General features: G+C 41.1%; 1 protein-coding gene across 2 annotated transcripts; it reads right to left on the bottom strand.

Moving 5' to 3' along the window:
- Positions 1-14,600: 14,600 nt before the first annotated feature.
- On the bottom strand, positions 14,601-18,497 carry LOC104588882 (epoxide hydrolase 3-like). 2 transcript variants are annotated; one of them, XM_010247004.3, is made up of 5 exons: positions 18,340-18,497; positions 18,016-18,230; positions 16,719-16,886; positions 15,868-16,103; positions 14,601-15,204 (listed from the first exon to the last, which is right to left on the bottom strand). In XM_010247004.3, exons 1-5 carry the CDS (start codon positions 18,413-18,415, stop codon positions 14,958-14,960), a joined length of 942 nt encoding a protein of 313 aa, XP_010245306.1. In that variant the 5' UTR covers positions 18,416-18,497; the 3' UTR covers positions 14,601-14,957. The 2 variants fall into 2 exon arrangements, with proteins under 2 accessions (XP_010245306.1, XP_010245307.1); XM_010247005.3 differs by lacking the exon at positions 16,719-16,886.
- Positions 18,498-19,913: the final 1,416 nt, after the last annotated feature.

The raw sequence follows: 19,913 nt of genomic DNA, 5'->3' as shown, positions 1-19,913 counted from the left end.
ATTTAATAAGTTAAATATGGGCGAATTCTGAGATGGATCAACAGATAGGATAGGGTCTTAACCCTATCCACTCAGAGAGTCCAGATCTGAATATGATTCAGATCTAGAAACCTCTTAATAAGATTAGAAGAAGCTGATCTAATCTGTAGATAAGATAAGGGTTTATCCTTATCATCTAAAAGGATGTCTGATCCAAATATGATTTGGATCAGTAGCTCCTAATTGGATTAGGAGATGATCTTCTAGGCTTACAAAAGAAGGAGGGGGTGGCAGACTTTAGAGACAGATACTCACATTCTCTTCAGAGCTGAAATCCCAGAAGAAAGATTTCTACAATCCCTGTGAAAATCTTTCTTGCGGCCTCCTTCCTGGAGCCGCCAGACATCCAGTACGATCTCCTACTCTGTGGGAGAAAGCAAGATTCGATCTTGTCATCAGTTCTTTGAGAAAGAATTGATCGGAAGCTGTGCTCACATGCCATCTTGCTGTTTCTTGCGAAGGACAGAGTTCTTGGAGAAGAACACTGCTGATTCTGCTCCATCCTACACTGCACCATCTTCAGTGGGAGCAGTCTTTGGATCCTTCCTTGGGTGTGAACACCTTCGTTGGGTGATATTATTTCTCTGTATCAAGTATAATCCTCTCCTACTCCTTTTGGTTCAGATCTGGTTCAGTTTATGGTTCAAGATTGATCATTGAAAATATGATTTTCTAAATAGGGAATTCGATTCCCAGTTGAAAGGGAGAGAAATTTTTTGAAATTCGCCTACCTTATTCCGCAAGATTCGGGTGTCCATACGATGGATCTCTCATCACAGTTGTCCTCCACTTTTTAGCACCATTACCTAAGTGTACTTTGGTTCGAAGGAAAACTAATTTGTTTTCAACACCTTGGTAGGCATGCTAACTTGGCCGACTTCTTCACAGTTGTCCTCCATTTCGGCTACTCCTTCAAGGACAGGCTTGATGGACATTGCATTGAAGTCTACGAAAAGTGGAGCGACCTGAGGAGGCATACGTGCAGTTTGAAACCCCTCTTGATGACAGCGCGACAAACTCTGGTCCTGAGGTGTTTGACCAAATTGTAGAACTCCTTAACGGTTACATCCTTGGTAGGGTAGATGCCCTTGGAGTGCTTGCTCCGCCTCTCCTCGAGCAGATGAGTTCGCTCCTATTCCTCGATAATCAAGATGGCGAAGTCCTGCGTAATGCTGCATTCAACTCTTAGACTCTTCCGACTAGGGGAGCAAACTGGACCGATGCCTACGAACTGATCGAATGACTCATTCTGGGCCAGGGACTCACAGTGAGCTGCTCCGTTTACTGAACCAACCTCGTCTCGGGAGTGGGAGGCAATTGATGAAGGGCAATTTGGCCCTCCAGTGATGTGATGACATGTGGCACCTCAAAATTGTTAGACGACATCTCAGCACCACGTAAGTAGACCCCAGGAGCACCTCAGACACTTCACAACTGCATCAACGACCTCGGTGCCAACCTGGTATGCTGAATTGCAAACAACTAGACAATACTTCAGGTAGGCATAAGAGGCAACCTGCTTCCACCGATCTAACCTGACTCTGGTTAGCAACCTACCTGTTGTGCTGAGCGACCTCCCCCTTAAGCAGACTATTGCTTCTGAATTCCCCGAGATCATGACTCCACGTTGGAAGAGCTAGTTATCACCTCGCTAGCTTTGGGCGGGATTGGATAAGCATTACCTGCTTACATGGAGTCCACCTCCAAGCATGAAACCACCTCCGAACCAGACGAGCCAGAGATTCCAGATGCATTTCGTGAGGCTCACAATGGCTCGCCTTTATAAGGGCCTCACCTCCAACCTCATAAGGGATGCGCAAGTTAGCACTCAAGATCTCTAGCTCTCTCTTGCTTTCTAGCTCTTAAAAAACTCCAGTTCGCTAACTTAAGCATCGAAGTGCCCACACCGGGTAAAGTAGCCTAGGTACTCTGATCTTTTATCTCTTTCCTTATAGCTTTATCAAGCGACTTATCTAGTATGGCATCTGAGTTGTCCTCCAGCAAGGAGCTACTAGATCGCGCACCATCAAAGAGGTTCTTAAATGAACTTGGTTTGAAGCAAGAAAGGTTTACACTCCATTGTGGTAGTCAGAGTGCCATTCACCTGTGTAAGAATCCAAGCTCTCATTCTAAATCCAAATATAATGATGTGAGGTATCAGTAGATTCGGAATGTTCTTGAAGAATAGGAAGTGCAACTTGAGTAATTTTACACTGATAAGAATGGGTTAAACATGATGACTAAGGCCTTATTAAAAGAGAAGTTTGAATATTGTAGAATGTTGCAGGTTTGGGCGTGGTGCAACCCTCCTCATAAGTCGGGAGGGGGATATTGTTGGGGTTCCCTCCTTATGAGGTGGGACCCACTAATAAAGACAAGAAATAAGAAAGATGAAAAAGGCAAAAAAAAATAAAACGGGGTTGGAAAGTAAAAATACTTTTTGCATTGGCTTGCAAAGGAAAGCCAATATGTCCTTGGCTACCCAACAAATTGGGAATAACTCACTCACTACTCTCTTAACCCTAATAGATTTCTAAGGGAAATATTAGAGAAAGAAATGGTCTTGAGAAGAAGGTTTTTTGGGAAGAAGAAGAAGATTTACAAGGGCTGAAACAAAGAAGACAAATCCATTTTTCAGCTTATCTTCTTGCTTCCTTTGTTGTGCTTCCACTCTTGATGAAAGATTTCTTGTTTGCTATCTATTTTTGCTGATATTTTTGTTGTTGGAATCCAAGAGCTTTCTTGATGTTCATCATCTAGTCGTGACTAAATAGAAAAATAGTGTATCTCATTATTATTGTTGATAATGAATGATTTGGATTTTGGTCCTTTAGTTTTTACCCTCACATTGAGGGGTTTTCCATGTAAATCTTGGTGTCTATTACTGTTGTGTAAAACCAGAGCCTTTCTGGTTTGTTTTCCTTGTTCATTATTCATTGAAAATTCAAATATATATACATGAATGCACAGCCACACAGCCACTGAACTCCTAAGCTTATGGCAACTAGAACTCCTAAGCTTATAGGGATTCAATCTTTCCTATCCTATCTGAACAATTCATGATAAGGAAAGAAGGAAAGAAGATACAAAGAGGATATATACATGAACGGACTCCTAATCCTAACCCCCTCACGTTGGAGCATGCAGATTGTGAATGCCCAACTTGTAGAGAAAGTATTCAAATTCTCTACGACCCAGTGCCTTTGTAAAAATGTCAGCCAGCTGAACGATAGTCGACACGTAAGCAGGACGAATGCAACCATTTTGAATCTCATCACGTACATAATGGCAATCAACTTCAATATGTTTCGTATGCTCATGAAACACTGGGTTTGCTGCAATATGCAAGGCCGCCTGACTATCATAATGTAATTGCATTGAGTTTGAATGCGTAACTCCAAGAGCCAATAACAATCCCTTCAGCCATTTTAATTCACATGTGGCCCTGGCCATAGAACGACACTCTGCTTCCGCTGAAGAACGAGCCACAATGTGTTGTTTATTAGTTTTCCAGGAGATTGGCAATTTTCCAGGAAGAATAAACCATCCAGATAGAGAACGTCGGGACAGAGGATAGCTCGCCCAGTCTGAATCACACCATGCATATAATTGCAAGTCACAATTTGAACGCAAAATAATTCCTTGACCAGGATTTCCTTTCAAGTAGCGCACCACTCGCAATGTAGCCTCCCAATGTCTTTCTTGTGGTTGTTGCATAAATTGGGACAGAACATGCACGCAATAAGATAAATCAGGACGAGTTGCTGAGAGATAAATAAGCCTGCCCACCAAGCGCCTATATCACTCAGGATCTGATAAGAGAGGCCCATCTGTCAAGGCAAGATTGTGATTCTGCTCCATAGGAAAAGGAGCAGGTTTTGCACCTAGTAATCCTGTTGAGTTTCGGGCAACTTCAATGCCCAAAAATTATTTCAATGGTCCCAAGTCTTTCATATGGAAGCAGTCACTCAAATATTTCTTGAAGACTTGAATTGCCATACGATCATTACCTGACACGATAATGTCGTCCACATACACGAGAACAAGCACATGCACCCTGTCTCGACGAAAGCTGAATAGGGAGTAATCTAAACCTGATTGCTGAAACCCATATGTCTTCAAGGCTGCGGTTAATTTAGCAAACCAACATCTCAGCGCTTGTTTAAAGCCATACAGAGATTTTCGCAACCGATACACCATACCTGGTTTATCTGATTGAAAACTAGGAGGCATTCACATGTAGACTTCCTCATGAAGGTCACCATGCAAGAATGCGTTAAGTACGTCCATTTGATGAAGCTCCCAATTTCTAGTTGCTGCGATGACAAGAAAGGTACGGACAGTAACCATTTTTGCAACTAGGGTAAAAGTTTCATTATAATCAATTCCCTCAACCTTCTTGTTCCCAAAAATCACGAGACGGGCTTTGTACCTTTCCACTGTCCCATCAGCGTTGTACTTGATTCAGTACACCCATTTGCATCCTATGGCTCGTTTTCCGGATGGCAAAGGCTCTACGGTCCATGTCTGATTATTCTCAAGTGCCTGTATTTCTTTCTGCATTGCATCCCTCCATTTTTCATCCTTTACGATCTCAGCAAAAGAAGTAGGTTCAACTCCTACAGTAATAGCTGCCAAGAAAGCACGATGTCGACAAGAAAAACTGTTACAATTCACATAGTTATCTATGGGATAAGGACTACCTGCAGGATGTGATTGGCCGAGTGAGCTTGCAAAGGGATGCAGAGAGGGACTCAAGTGTTGTGTGGTGTGAAACACATAATCTCTCAACCTTGTGGACTGCTGTTTCTATCGATACCCACGCCCCAAATGAAATTCAGAGTGCTGCTATTGCTCAACATCGCCACCCCCCTGACATCAGAACTGTCTTCGGTTGCATTCTTTATGGTGGCATCACAAGAATGCATGGGTTCACCAACATTTGCATTTGGGTCTATGTGGGTTCCTTCTTCTAGATGGACTCCTTCTTTAGCGAGTTCACCTCGCTGGGTAGTCTCCATCTCGCCATTTTCTAGTCCAAGTAAACAAGTGGATGGTACCAACACCTCATCTGTCCCACCTATTCCACAATTAAATTGACCTTGTGCTTTGTTCGGTTGTGCATCCTCCTTGTGTGCATACGAGAATTCATGCTCTAAAAAAGGAACATCTCTTGATGCAAAGAACTTGCCAGACTCTAAATCATACAAGCTCCATCATTTCTTTCCAAAAGGATACCCAACAAAAACACACCGTCTGCTCTGACTGACAAGTTTATCCCCTCCATGTCCATGATTGTGCGCATATGCTAAGCAACCAAAAACTCGCACATTATCATAAGAAGGAGGTCGCCCAAATAACATTTCATAGGGAGTCTTTCCCTTCAACAGAATGGATGGTGTTCGATTGATCAAATAACATGCGGTCAAGACACATTCCCCCCAAAAATCAATAGGCAAGCTAGCTTGAAAGCGCAAGGCTCAGGCAACATTGAGTATGTGGCGGTGCTTACGTTCAATCCTCCTGTTTTGTTGAGAGGTCCCAACACAAGTGGTTTGATGAATAATACCACTTTCAGAAAAATAACTACCCAAGCAAACAAACTCAGTCCCCTTATCAGTACGGATCACCTTTACAGGTTTGTTAAATTGCCTTTGAACCATACAAAAAAATTTCGAAGAACTCGTCCCACTTCCGTATTATCAACCAGAAGATAGATCCAAATGCCTCTAGAAAAATCGTCTACTATGGTTAAGAAATAATGAGCACCATAAGAGGCTGCAGTTCTATAAGGGCCCCACAAATCACAATGAATTAACTCAAAAATATCAGATGTTTTATTATTACTAGAAACAAATTCTTCTCGATATTGTTTAGCTCGGAAGCATGCATCACAACCCTTAATACTGCCATCATTATTATTCTTATTGCTAATAAAAGGCAGCAACTTAACAATTCTATAAGAAGGATGCCCTAACCTTTGATGCCAAATATCCCACATTCTGCTCTCTATAGTCTTCATTGCTCTTGTTGATGCAATGCTCCGGAAATAATAGAGTCCCTCTCGCTGCTCACCCACTCCAATCAGCATCCTCGTAGTGCGGTCCTATATCACACAGAATTTATTAGTGAATTGGACAATACAATTTGATTCCTCAATCAATTGCGATACAGAAAGTAAATTGCAATTCAAACTAGGGACATATAAAACATTAGTCAGTTTCAGATGATCATCCAGTGCAACTGTGCCTTCTTTCTCTACTATTGTCGCTTTCCTGTCTGGTAGCCCGACAGAGCACGGAATGACATTCTTTATGTCTCTCATCGACTCGAGGCTTCCTGTCATATGATGAGAGGCTCCTGTGTCTATTATCCATTCTGACAATTTTTGCTTACCACTTAGTCGTTGACTCCCCTTTTTCTGTGTGTTCAGAAGGTTGAGTAACTTGTTCCACTACTCACTACTTAGTCCATTTAACCCTGTCTTGGCTGCATCAATTGATTCTCCTTGAGACGCATTGCCTTGCGCAGGGGCTTTGGCTGTATTGACCTTGATTTGGCCACCACGTCCTTTTCCTTCTGCCCCTACTCCTTGTTTCTGCCCACCACGCCCTCGGCCTGTTCCACGGGCATTATTCTTCGCCCGACTGCTCCACCATTCAAGGTAGCCGATCAGTTGGAAACAAGACTCTGTATCGTGGCCTACCTTGTTGCAGTGAGTACATACTACGTTCTTGTCTTTGCCTTCGCTTTGCCTCTTCCCTACGCAGGCTGTGAAGGCCACAGCTTCAGTCTTCTCTTCCTTTGCTCTAGTCTTGGTTTGAACTTGCTTCTCTTGAATTACTATAGCATAGGCTCGATTCAAACTTGGTAAGGGTTCTGTACTCAGTATATGCGAGCGCACACCTCCATAGACCGTGTCGTCTAGCCCCATAAAAAATTGATAAAGTTTCTCTTCATCTCGCTTCTTATCCCATGCCCTGCTTATGTTGCAGCTGCACTTTCCACATTGACAGGTGGGATATTGCTCATAATTTCCCAATTCCTCCCAAATCATCTTGAGTTTGACATAGTAATTCAGAATTGTCATTCCTCTTTGTTTGCAATTAGCCAGCTCGGATTTGAGTTGTTGAACTCGTGGTCCATTACCAACAGAGAATTGCTCCTTAATGTCGTCTCAGAGCGTTTGTGCAATCACAGTGTACTTTACGGTGAGCGTAAATTAGGTTCAATTGTATTTAGAATCCATGACACAAGCATGGAATTCACCATCCACCAATCTTTCAATTCCACTGAATCGTCCGAAGGTTGCTTCACCGATCCATCGATGAAGCCGAATTTCTTCTTGGTTCGCAGAGCCGTTCTTATTGCTCGAGCCCATTCATCATAGTTGTCGCCTCTAAGCTGGATCTGTGGGATAATGCTGCCTGGATTGTCATTGGTTGATAGAAGGTAGGGCGAGATCACATTCCTTGTCATTTGACCACTGCTCTGTTCTTTTTCTCTATTTTCAGCCATCGGTGGGCTGATGTCGTACTTCACAAGTCTTGACAGAAATCCAAATCCCAAAAAAAAAAACAAAAGGGAGTTGAGTTTCAGAAATACCTTTAGTCCTTATAAAAAAAAACTGCTCTTCGGATTTGGGATTGCACTGACTGAACTCGCGAGTCATCCGCAACAAACCGCTTCTGAAGCTTTTGCTCCAAAAAAAAAAATGATCGTTGGTAATAGATCGCCGCCGCTGGAACGAAAGAAGACTGCTGGTAATAGATCGCCGCTGCTGGAATGAAAGACGACCGCTGGTAATGGATCGCCGCCGCTGGAATGATTCCTGCCTCACAGTGTTTGCACCGCTGGTAATAGATCACCGCCACTAGAATGAAAGACGACCGTTGGTAATAGATCGCCGCCGTTGGAACGACTCTCGCCTCTCAGTGTTTACTAAAGGGGAGAAACCGCCACTTCCGCCGCCGGTTGCAGTCTTGGTAGGACAAAGGCGAATATCAAACTTTGCGAAAGAAGGAGTGTTGAACGGAATCTGGAGTGCAGAGTCTCTCCTTTCCCGGCACCGAATAATGTCACTGCCGCCACTGATCTCCAGAGGTCTTGGAACACAGACCTCTCACTTCCGTTTCGATGCTCTGATACCATGTAAAACCAGAGCTTTTCTGGTTTGTTTTTCTTGTTCATTATTCATTGAAAATTCAAATATATATACATGAATGCACAGCCACACAGCCACTGAACTCCTAAGCTTATGGAAACTAGAACTCCTAAGCTTACAAGGACTCAATCTTTCCTATCCTATCTGAACAATTCATGATAAGGAAAGAAGGAAAGAAGATATACATAAAGAGGATATATACATGAACGGACTCCTAATCCTAACATGTTGCTTGCTTTGTGTTTGATTGTCTGTTTCATTACTGTACACTTGCTATTTGTTGGAGCTTCAAGGATGCTTGACATTTGAAAGTCCATTTTTAGTTTTTGGTTTAATGAAAATCAATAAAATTTTATTGCTAGCTTGTTAATTTGCATATTGCTTATGTGTTAATAAAAGGGGAAATGACTTTGAACCCACTGCAACCCCCTCTACTCAGAAGACGTGATATATGTCAGCCATCTCCTAATTCTTTGACCATAATGCCCATACAAAACCCAATGATCTGAACACCTGTTATGAAACACTCTCGATACAAAATTTAAAGGCCCACAACTTAGTATTTTTTTTAATTTGTAAATTATTTCTTTAGAACAACTTGTAAATTAAAGATGCACGCATAAACCTGTAAATTCCTGTTTAAGCTTTCCTGTTGCCAAAAGAAAAACCAACATTTATTCAATGCTTAGATGAAGTAACCTAATAATTAGTGTTTTTGAACACCGGTTATAACTGCTGGACCCATCTAAAAAGAATATTTTTTTTTTCGAAAAAAAGAGAGGAATTAGATATCATAGTTCAAAGCATCTAATACAATTTGGCTACTACCATTTTCCATCTACTAATGTATATTTATATGTTTTAAATGCTAGTTCATGGGCAGCGGAGTTTAAATTTCTACGTGCATATTAGATAGATATCGATTCAAAATTAGGGATGTAATTGGATTGGATTCAGCAGGTTCATCAAAATCTGAATTCGATTTGATTAGTAAAATTGTGCATCAGAATCCGATCTAAAATCTGACCAGAATTTAAGACCTTGGATTCAAATTCTAATTCTAATGGATTCGGATCATATTCGGATTTAATCTGACTCCATTTTAATTTTTTTAATGCTTTTTAAATTTTATATATAATAAATTAATGTAAGTATAACATACTGAATTTATTATATATAAATTCATATATAATATAATATATAAAATATATTTTCATAATTTTAAATATAATTATATAAATTTATATATAAATTAACAAATATTATAAAATAAGGGTTTTTATCGATCTCTCCATAGTAGAAATCAAAATTGCCATAAACCTTGTACAAAAACTGAAATCCATGCAAAATCTAGTTAATAAATGAGTATTTATTTTCAACTCCACCCCGTGTATACATCACATAATTTTGTACGAAAATGCTCCTTCTTATTTAAAACCATATTCCTTCCTGTTCAAGAGGCTACGGACATCAATTGCCTCTAGGCCCTCATTGTCAACGGCCTCTCCACCGCCCGTAGGCCGCTCCAGCGGGTGTGGAGGGGTTCGATGGCCACCAAACCCATTCCATCCTACTGCCCATCACCCACCGAGCATCTTGACAACTTTTGATCGCCCATCGACCTAATGGCTTGGGCCGATGGTGGGAAACAGTGGTTCTGGAAAAGCATTGTTTCCCACCATCGGCCTTCCCCATTGGCCCGAGCATCTCGGCCTCCTTTGGAGACGTCCAGGAGCCCTTTCCCCACCACGTGGAGGTGGTTCTACCCCCCCCCCCCCCCCGAGACCACTTCTCGGAAATGGCAGAATCACCTGGAGGCCACTCCGGCGGGTGCGGAGGGGTTCGATGGCCACCAAACCCACTCCCTCCTACTACCACTCAACCACTAAGCATCTGGACACCTTCCGATCGCACATCGGCCCAACCGTTCGGGCCGACGATGGGAAACGGTGGTTCTAAAAATGCACTATTTCCCACCGTCTTCATTCATCGTTGGCCTAAGGCATCTACACCTCCTCTGGGGACGCCCAGGAGCCCTCTCCCCACCACATGGACGTGGTTCCACCGCCCATCTACCTCCGCGCCCCCCCTCCAGGATCACTTCTCAAAAATGGCAGAATCACCCGAAGGCCGCTTTGGCGGGTGCGGAGGGGTTCGATGGCCACCAAACCCACTCCCTCCCACTACCACTCACCCACTGAGCATTCGGACACCTTCTGATCGCCCATCGGCCCGACGGCCAGAGCCGACAGTGGGAAACAGTGGTTCTACAAAAGCATTGTTTCCCACCGTTGGCCCAGGGCATCTACGCCTCCTCTGGGGACATCAAGGAGACCTCTCCCCACCCCGTGGAGGTGGTCCCACCGCCCGTTTACCCCCCGCCCCCCTTTGGGACCACTTCTCGGAAATGGCAAAATCACCCGAAGGCCGCTCTAGAGGGTGCAGAGGGGTTCGAAGGCCACCAAACTCACTCCCTCCTACTGCCACTCACCTACCGAGCATCCAGACACCTTCTAATTGTCCATCGACCCGATGGCCCAGGCCGATGGTGGGAAACGGTGGTTTTGCAAAAGCATCGTTTCCCATCGTTGGCCTTCCCCGTTGCCTTTCTTGTTGGCCCAGGGCATCTCCACCTCCCCTGGGGACATCAAGGAGACCTCTCCCCACCCTATGAAGGTGGTTCCACTGCCCGTTTACCCCCGCGCCCCACTCTAGGACTGCTTCTCCAAAATGGAAAAATCACCCAGAGGCCGCTCCGACGGGTGCGGAGGGGTTCAATGGCCACCAAACCCATTCCATCCTATTGCCACTCATCCACCGAGCATCCCGACACCTTTCGATCGCCCATCAGCTCGACGGTGGGAAATGGTGGTGGCCTTCCCCGTTGGCTCAGGGCATCTCCCCCCCTCATCCCTCTAGGACCACTTCTCAGAAATGGCAGAATCACCCGTAGGCCACTCCGGCGAGTGCAGAGGGGTTCAAAGACCACCAAACGCACTCCCTCTTACTGTCACTCACCCACCGAGCATCCGGGCACCTTTTAATCACCCATCGGTCCCACGGTGGGAAATAGTGGTTTTGCAAAAGCACTAATTCCCATCGTTGGCCTGGGGCATCTCCGCCTCCTCTGGGGACGTTAAGGAGACCTCTCCCACCCCGTGGAGGTGGTCTCACTGCCTGTCTACCCCCACGCCCCCCCTTCGGGACCGCTTCTCCAAAATGGCAAAATTACTTGGAGGCCACTCCGACGAGTGCGAAGGGGTTCGATGGCCACCAAACCCACTCCCTCTTACTGCCACTCACCCACTGAGCATCCAAACACCTTTCAATCACCCATCGGCCCGACGGTGAGAAACGGTGGTTGTGCCAAAGCACCGTTTCCCACTGTTGGCTTTCCCCGTTTCCTCGAGGCATCTCCGCCTCCTTTGGGGATGTTTAGGAGACCTCTCCCCATCCTATGGAGGTGGTTCCACTACTCGTCTACCCCGCGCCCCCGCTCTGAGACCGCTTCTCGGAAATGGCAGAATCACCCAAAGGCCGCTCCGTCGGCCTTCCCCTTGAGTCTGGGATTCTCTACCTCCTACCGGAAGGTATCTTCGATGAATTTACAAATATTTCTTAGTCAAGAAAAAAAAAATCTTCTAAGCAATTTATGTTTATATAATTATATTTAAAAAGTCAAAATAACTACAATAACACAACAAAATAGTTCACCAACATGAAAACGAAAGGGGGGAGTCTTTTAACACAATATTAAAAACATTGAACCTACGTATTCACCAATAATGATAAATTATTTCCAAAAGACCAATGTAAGTAGAATTATAACAAAAACAAGAAAAACAAGTTGCCCATCCCTTCAGTAGCTAACTCATGGACTGATTTCATAGATTAAATCTGCCTTATGCAAACATTGACTGCTCTTTCCACATTTTCAAGGCGTTCTAGAACATCACCATGACTATTTCCCGATGTAACCTCATCCGACCAACCTTGAGGAATCGCTCACTCAAAAAATTTGCAACTGCCAATAGAATCGCTTTCAGTCGTTGGGCTATCCAGCACCTACTCTTGCAAGTGCAACACATGTAATTAGCAATATACATGCCTTATATCGATGCTAACAAATAGTATCATCCCATTAAAAATATTACCCCGGATTTTAATAGACAATTATAAAACAACTTCTGTGGGTTATTCCGAGTTGTTGAAAAGATTGATTCCCAACACTCCGTTGCCTTTTCACACTTACAAATGTTCAATAACCCATGGTAGCAACATTCATATCTTAATCAACATTAAACACTTCATTTTCATTAGAACTGAGCTAAGCAACATTCAAATATTCATTTACAGAGGTCCTTATGGCAATCGATTAAGGAGAAAAATGTAACAAAGTAAATTGCCTGTGGTCGAGTAGTGTCAACAAATGCATAGGTGGCCAAATCGGAATGAACTGGAAACACAAGGGTCGTGCCAGAAACACAGGGGAACCACCTCCACAGCAATTGAATGCAGAGGCATGAGAAACCTTCCAACGGCCGCTAAAACCAGCTTTGAACGTCCTTTCAATGATCAACACAAGGTGCCTCCGACTGACGGTGAACAGTAAATCGATGCTCCAACTTCCTCCGAATGGTGAACGTTGAGTGTCGTCTACGACCAGTCACCGGTGAACACAGGGGATCTGAGAATGTTTCAATGTCTTAAATAAGAAAGACCGATGATAAAACAACGAACATAGGTAGAGATGAAGCTCCGGTAATGGAAAAATGCGAACACAAGTAGAGATGAAGTACTGGTGATGAAACGGTGAGATGAAGCTCTGGTGATGAGTAAGAGATGAAGCTTCGATGATGAGAGATGAAGCTCTAGAGATAAAAGGCTCTGAGAAATTTTGAAAAGGGGAAAACATTGTAGCTCCGGTGATCCCGTGATTAGTGGCTCTGAGAAACGGAGAAGAGGGTGAATGCTGTAGGTTCGAAATGAGGAAGAAGACGATGAGAAGATGTTGCAGCTTTCTATAGAGCTCCGATGATCTATAATTAACGGATCTGAGAAAGGGTGAGGATGTCGTAGGTTCAAAATTAGGAAGAAGACAATGAAAAAGACGTTGGGGTGGAGGGGTATAATGGGTATAATGCTAAACCTATGATGACATGGTGGGGGGAGGAGCCGAAACACATTTCGGATTTGTTGGGTGGGGGTGGTATGGGTTTCGATTTTCATATTTCCTCAGTCGATATTTCGATTTCTGAGGGAGAGCTACCTGAAGATTCCCCTATATTAGTAGATGGCCAATGGTGGCAGCCAAAATGTATTACATGATTTGAGCTATGATATCTAATTCCTCTCTCTTTTTTTCTGAAAAAAGAAAAAATTCTTTTAGATGGTCGAGGAATTATAACCCCGATTATTGGGTTACTTCATCTAAACATTAAATAAATGCTGGATTTTCTTTTCGCATTCATACGTGCACCTTAAGTTGTTTTACAAAAAAAAAATAAATAAAAGCAGAAACAAAAGAATAAGTTGTGGGCATCTGAATCGAGAGTTTTTGCATAACCGGTGTTCAAATCACTGAGTTTTATATGGGCATTATGGTTAAAGAATTGAGAGATGTCTGACATATAACTTATGCCGAATAAAGGGGGTTGCAGTGGTATTTTGGTTTTAGTACTGGTTTTCAGCGGTTGGATTTTCAACACCTAAAATTGTTTAATAATCTATAAGGTTAGTAATGGTTTCTATGGTTCTACCCTAAAAGAAGGTTAATGGAATGAAAGAAATTACAAGTTATTTTCTTTCAACCCCGGGAATTAAAAGTTCCATTTATCCAACAGTTTTAACCTTTCAAGGACAGCCTCTTAACAATTGTTAAGGACAGCAGAGGAGGATGAGGTGCAGGGGATCGGGCAGTACATGGATCAGGGGAGAGGCGAAAAGGATGGAATCTGTACAGGTTGCCTTTACTTGATGAAGTTCTAAAGGAGGTTTGAATTACCGCAAAATTTAGCGGGTTTCTTTTTATTGAAACCTTTCTTTTTTAAGGTAATTTAGTAAATTTATGATGGGCAAAAGTGGCAATTTATAGCATTTAATGCTGCACGTCACCATTTTCTATCAGAAAAAGTAAGAGAAGAGAGGTTTTTTTGGGAGAATGACGGTTCAGCCCAATGTCAGAATTTTTAGGCCCGAAGTACTGTTGTTGTAGGTGCAATTCGAAATTAATGCCAATTCACAGACAGAACGGGGTGCATAGAGTGTGGGTATTTGATATTTTGAATGTTTATAAATCTATAAAGGAATTCAGAAATCTGCATTGGGCCTGTCCATACTTTTCCATTTTTTTTGCATGTTTTCTTGAAAAGTGAAAAGTGAGGAGAGACTCATATGGTTGTCAGAAAATACAGGGGAGGGTTTTATATTTTACCCTAAATTATATACTGAATTACTGAAAAGTGAGTAGGGTCATTTTGAGTCTCGAGCCCTACCTTGAACCCAACCATATTTCATACATTCACCAAACAAGAAGAAATCAATATCCTGGGAAATGTTTTCCTGAAACCTCATTTCCTGGAAACCCTTTTTTTTTTCTTGAACTTTGCTTTCCACCTAACCAAATATCACTATGTGTTCAATAAGCATTGCACATGAAGATACCACACTAGCAGCAAGTATTCAATATGGATAGCAGTTTCACATTTTAAAGTATCCATGTAAAGGTAAATCATCCACAAGCATAATGTGGTCTTCATGTATGGTTGTTGAGGAAGGAAGTGATAAAACTGTTCACTTGCTCTGGAATTTGCTCCTGAATGAAATGTGTGCCTTCAGGCATGAGTGTGATCTCCAAATCAGTGACATAGTCTTTTACCTTTCCACTCTTTATGTATTCCTCCATCTCGGGAAATTTCAGTACGTAGTCCTTCTCGCCCATGATAAGCAGTGCTGGAACTTCAACTTTTGGATCTGTTATGCTCAATTCTCCATGCAATGACCTATATAAAATCTTACATGCTAAGTATCATATCATCATCATCATTAGGGGTGAGCAAGAAAAACCGAAAACAGAACCAAACCGACTGATATACATATATTTCTATATATTATATATTTTTATTTTTTTATATATTATAAAATAATAAATATGCATTATATATAAATATAAATATTTATAATATCTAATATATTATTTATTATTAAAAATATAATATTATATATATTTCTAGTTTTTTATTTTATATTTATATATATTGTAAATATAAAAAACTGAAAAACTGACGAACCGAAGCGACAGTTAACCAGACAGGTCAACTAGTTAATTGATCAGCTTTGGTTCAGTTTTAGTTACCAGTTTTTCAGAAACCGATAATACCAGTCCGGTTTCAGAATTAGGCCCACGGTTTGATTAACCGAACTAGGCTAAGCATCATCATCATCATTATCCATGCCTTATCCCAACTAGGCTAAGCATCATATATCTTGGCTTATTGAACCAAAGGATGAAAATATGTTTATTTAGTACCATGAAATTCAAATATTTTACTCTTGTAGGGAATCTAATCTCAAAGTTTATAAAAATCCATTACTCAAGATGCAAGGCAGCTAAAGAAACATATTTATCTCTTGCTAATTTTTAAGTTCAAAAATCACCTACTTACCTATATGGAACTTGTAATGCAGTACGAAATCCAGATTTTTCATATAGAGTTGCATACATCTTAAGATCTTCATCAGTAAACCAGAATGGCAGAGGAGTAGATGGTTCCACCAAGTCCATGATTTCCTGATTTTCCTTTGCTATTGGTACTTCGCTTCTTGAGAAGAGAATGTAGATGTTCCGTACTACAGTTTTAACATCAAATCGACCAAAATCTGCTTCAGCGCGTCCAGATTCCTGAGTAAGGAAACAGATTAACCTACAAGCATCTAAAAACTAGCTTAAGGAATGCACAAGACAGAGCTATTGTTGATCACATACTTTGACCTGGTTCTCATGTGAATATTTACCTGAGCCAAAAAAGCTAACAAATTGCTAATTTTAATCACCAATCACAGTCATTCTTTTCAGAATTGTGGAGAATGCATAGTTATGTTACCGATCCTTAGGCCATAGTTGTTTAGTTTAATTTTAGCCAAGGAGATCAAAGTGCTTCTGGAATGAGCCCAGCCAGATCTCTTAAAAGCAAAATCAAGTACACACCCTGAGAGCACAGCATCCATCTCTACATTGAGAATATCTCTTGTTCTTGTATGTTAAATTCATGGGAAGATAATCCCTATGTATGGATGTAGTGTGTACACAAATTTGAAAATATTTTATCACTTAGACGTTGTAGAAAATTGAGAATTCCTGTCTCTTCTGGAATGGGGGTTGGGGAGTGGGGTTGCGTTCTAATTACTAATCCCTCTAAACACGTCTAGATTTTCTAGTGAACGGCCTTGTTGTTTATTTTTTAAACCAGAAAGGAATTAAAAAAAAAAAAAAAAGAAAAAGAAGAAGTTTTATTACCCGCCATCTCAAAATATAGAAGCCTTCGGGGAGTTTGAGATGTCGTGCCATCTGATTAGGGGGAATAAAAGGGATACCCAACGTAATGACTCCTGATACCCTCTTTGGATGGATAAGGGCAAACTGGTAAGCAGAGAAGGCTCCAAAATCTTTCGCAACAATAAAAACCTGCCATCATAAATTGAATGAGATATAGTACTAGCATAATCTCATCTAAATGCAAGTTTCCCCTCCCTGACATCTTATAGCAGTTCACAATCCTTCCCTTAAATTGCCTGATACATGATGAACTCGGTGAAGTTAATATTGATAGCAGTTGGAATGATGATAATAGCTATTCCTCTATCTCCAATGGGACCCAAAATACAATATCTTTTGGAATCATTATTCAACTGATGTAGCCATGACAAAGATCATGCAATTGAAGAGAAGCTGCTCAAGAACAGAACCATAGACATTGCAGTTGCAGAATGACTTCTTTTAGAGGATTGGTAGTATATTACTTTCTTTGGAAATTGGAAGAAAAAAGAGCACAAAAGTCAACAATTCATTTTTTGATACATAGTCGTACATTGTTGGGCAAAGAACTCCAAGTTATATTTGTTTCAAAAGAGAACACGGTAAGACATGGTGTCTGAAACTAGATTGGTTACTTAAACCTTGGATGTTGTCATGTCGAATGATGGTTGGCTTAATATCCATGGCACAAGACAGTTGCACCGTTCTTCCTTCTTTTCTTTTGCAAATACTCAATGAACGGCACCCATCAATTGAAAGTGTTCTTATTGTTAGTAAATTTCTGATCATTAGGTTCCCCATAAATACTAAAAACTCAACACTGATAGATAAATTACAGACCCCCGTGTGCTGGAGGGGACTAAGATTGTTGAATTGGGGTTCCCTAAGGGCAGAAATGCGCAAGAGAGTCCAGCATTCCTGCTTAAGCTTCTACCGAATCACAGAGGCAATTATCTACTAAACAATATGAAATTGAATGATGTACATAATGAGAGACTCGGATTCCATAAATGCAGCCAAATTCATTCACAGGGAAAAACGAAGCATGCTTGCAGAGCAAGACAAGTAAGTCATCATGGAGGTACAGAGAACAGATCGTCTGGTAATAAGTTCAAGACTCCAAAAACATTAGGGGTATTTGTAAAACAATGTTCTGGCCGTAAAAGAGGCAAAATTATAAGTCAAAACTTTACTGCTTGAAAAGGAAAGTTCCGCAAATTTTATAGCGAAAAAACAGAGTCGTAATAAGAAAAGCGGAAGAAAAAAAAACAGTTTCTACCTTGGAAATGCATAAGGAATCAAGAATGACGAGGAGATCATCGATGAGATCTTTGAATGATGTCTTCTCCAGTTCAGGGGGTTGCTGGGACAGACCGTAGCCCCTGAAATCGGGAGCAATTGCCCGGAATCCGGCGTTGGCAACGGCGACCATCTGATGTCTCCAGGAGTACCATATCTCCGGAAACCCATGCAAGAAAACCACTGCCGTAGGACCTGCCCCGATCAAAACGCATAGAACAAGGACGCATCGTCAGACCCTTTAATCTCTAAATAAATAAAAAATATGATAATCAGGTGAAAAGAAGTATAAGGCAAATTTGACCATTTCCGATTTCGGCGACATGAAGCGTTAGGCCTCTTGCATCTACGTATTTGTGCTCTATCTGATTCTGATCCATCGAAGAATCTGAGAATGAGAATCGAGATGGAGGAAAGAGAGAGAGTGAGAATGAGTGATGGTCAAAATATGTATTTATAAGTGTTAATATATAAAGAGTATTTTAACAATCGTAAGTGATAATTTTATCTCTCACTTGGTTCATACATATAAACAATACTCTTTATATATTATATTATATATTTCAATGAAAAAGTATTACATCATCACATCATTACATATGGGACATTTCAAACTAAAATAATAATGATAATAATAATTAAGTGGATGTTAAAATAAATATTTATAAGTGTTAATGGTAAGTGATTATTTTAATAATAGAGATTGTTTGGTGGCCCATTTATCAAATCATTTATTGTGTTTTTAAGCATTTATTGTGGCAGGAATATTTGGTGATCTACTTTTCATATAAGTGTTTATGTTAGTATAAATGATAATTTTATCCCTCATCTTACTCATACATATAAATAATACTTTTCACATATTATATTATACATTTCAATGAAAAAGTATTACATCACCACATTATGACACATGAGAGCCCATATGGTACCGTGTATTACCGTATGGTGCCACGTAGTCGGTCATGTTAGGGCATGTAGAATCAACAACATAATACTTAGCTGAGAATGGGAATGGGAATAGGCATATCATTTTTTGCATGAATTCAAATAATATACAAAATATTGCAATGTATGCATATATATCCTATGGTGGATGTAGGAAATTATATTTCGAATTGCGTATGAATTCTGCAAATATGCAGTAGTCGTGTGTAGTCCCCTCCCATCCAACAAGGACAAATGTAAACTTCATGTTGAAATCACACGCAGTTGTTTCATTTTGTATGAAAGGCCCTTTTTTATGTCAGTATAATGTTTGCTTATCAGTAGGGACCCGTGTAGATGTGTGTCCCATCAATAGCTCCTATGCAATTCTATAAAAAAAAAAAATAGCTTTCAGTGTCTATCTATCATGTAGTTTTAAAATGGGCTCATAGTGTGCAAATGTTATCTTGAAATATGGCCAATATTTTGGATTTTGGCAAATGTGTGGATGGATAATGTTGAAGTTAGGGGCATATTATTAACAATGAGAGTTTCACTACCGTCATCAACATGTTATTGAAAAAGCAACTCATCATCTCGCTGAAATGTTGGAATCTTTCTTGCATCATTTGGTTCCTCTCATTATGTCCAACAACGTGAAGGAAAATGGTTAACCGTTCCTTCACCGAAACATCCCAATTGTTCTCAACGAGACTACGCTTTTTTAGATTATTGCACAACCATATGAACATGTGCTTGTCCATACGGCAAAGTTCATACAATCAGCCATCGTGCCCTTCAATGAGAGATTGTGTGTACACCACACCAGTGCAATCCATGGTGTATTTGGGTTCTTTGTGAAACCAAGTATCATAATAAAACTCACTCACTATAGAGGTAACCTCCATAATGCACTCCATCTCTCCATCATTGTCCAACACCCCATTGTAG

This window comes from Nelumbo nucifera, chromosome 1 (genome assembly GCF_055504915.1).
Source record: "Nelumbo nucifera cultivar China Antique chromosome 1, China Antique-T2T, whole genome shotgun sequence".
NCBI lineage: Eukaryota > Viridiplantae > Streptophyta > Magnoliopsida > Proteales > Nelumbonaceae > Nelumbo > Nelumbo nucifera.
This window is presented reverse-complemented; position numbering and strand designations above follow the sequence as displayed.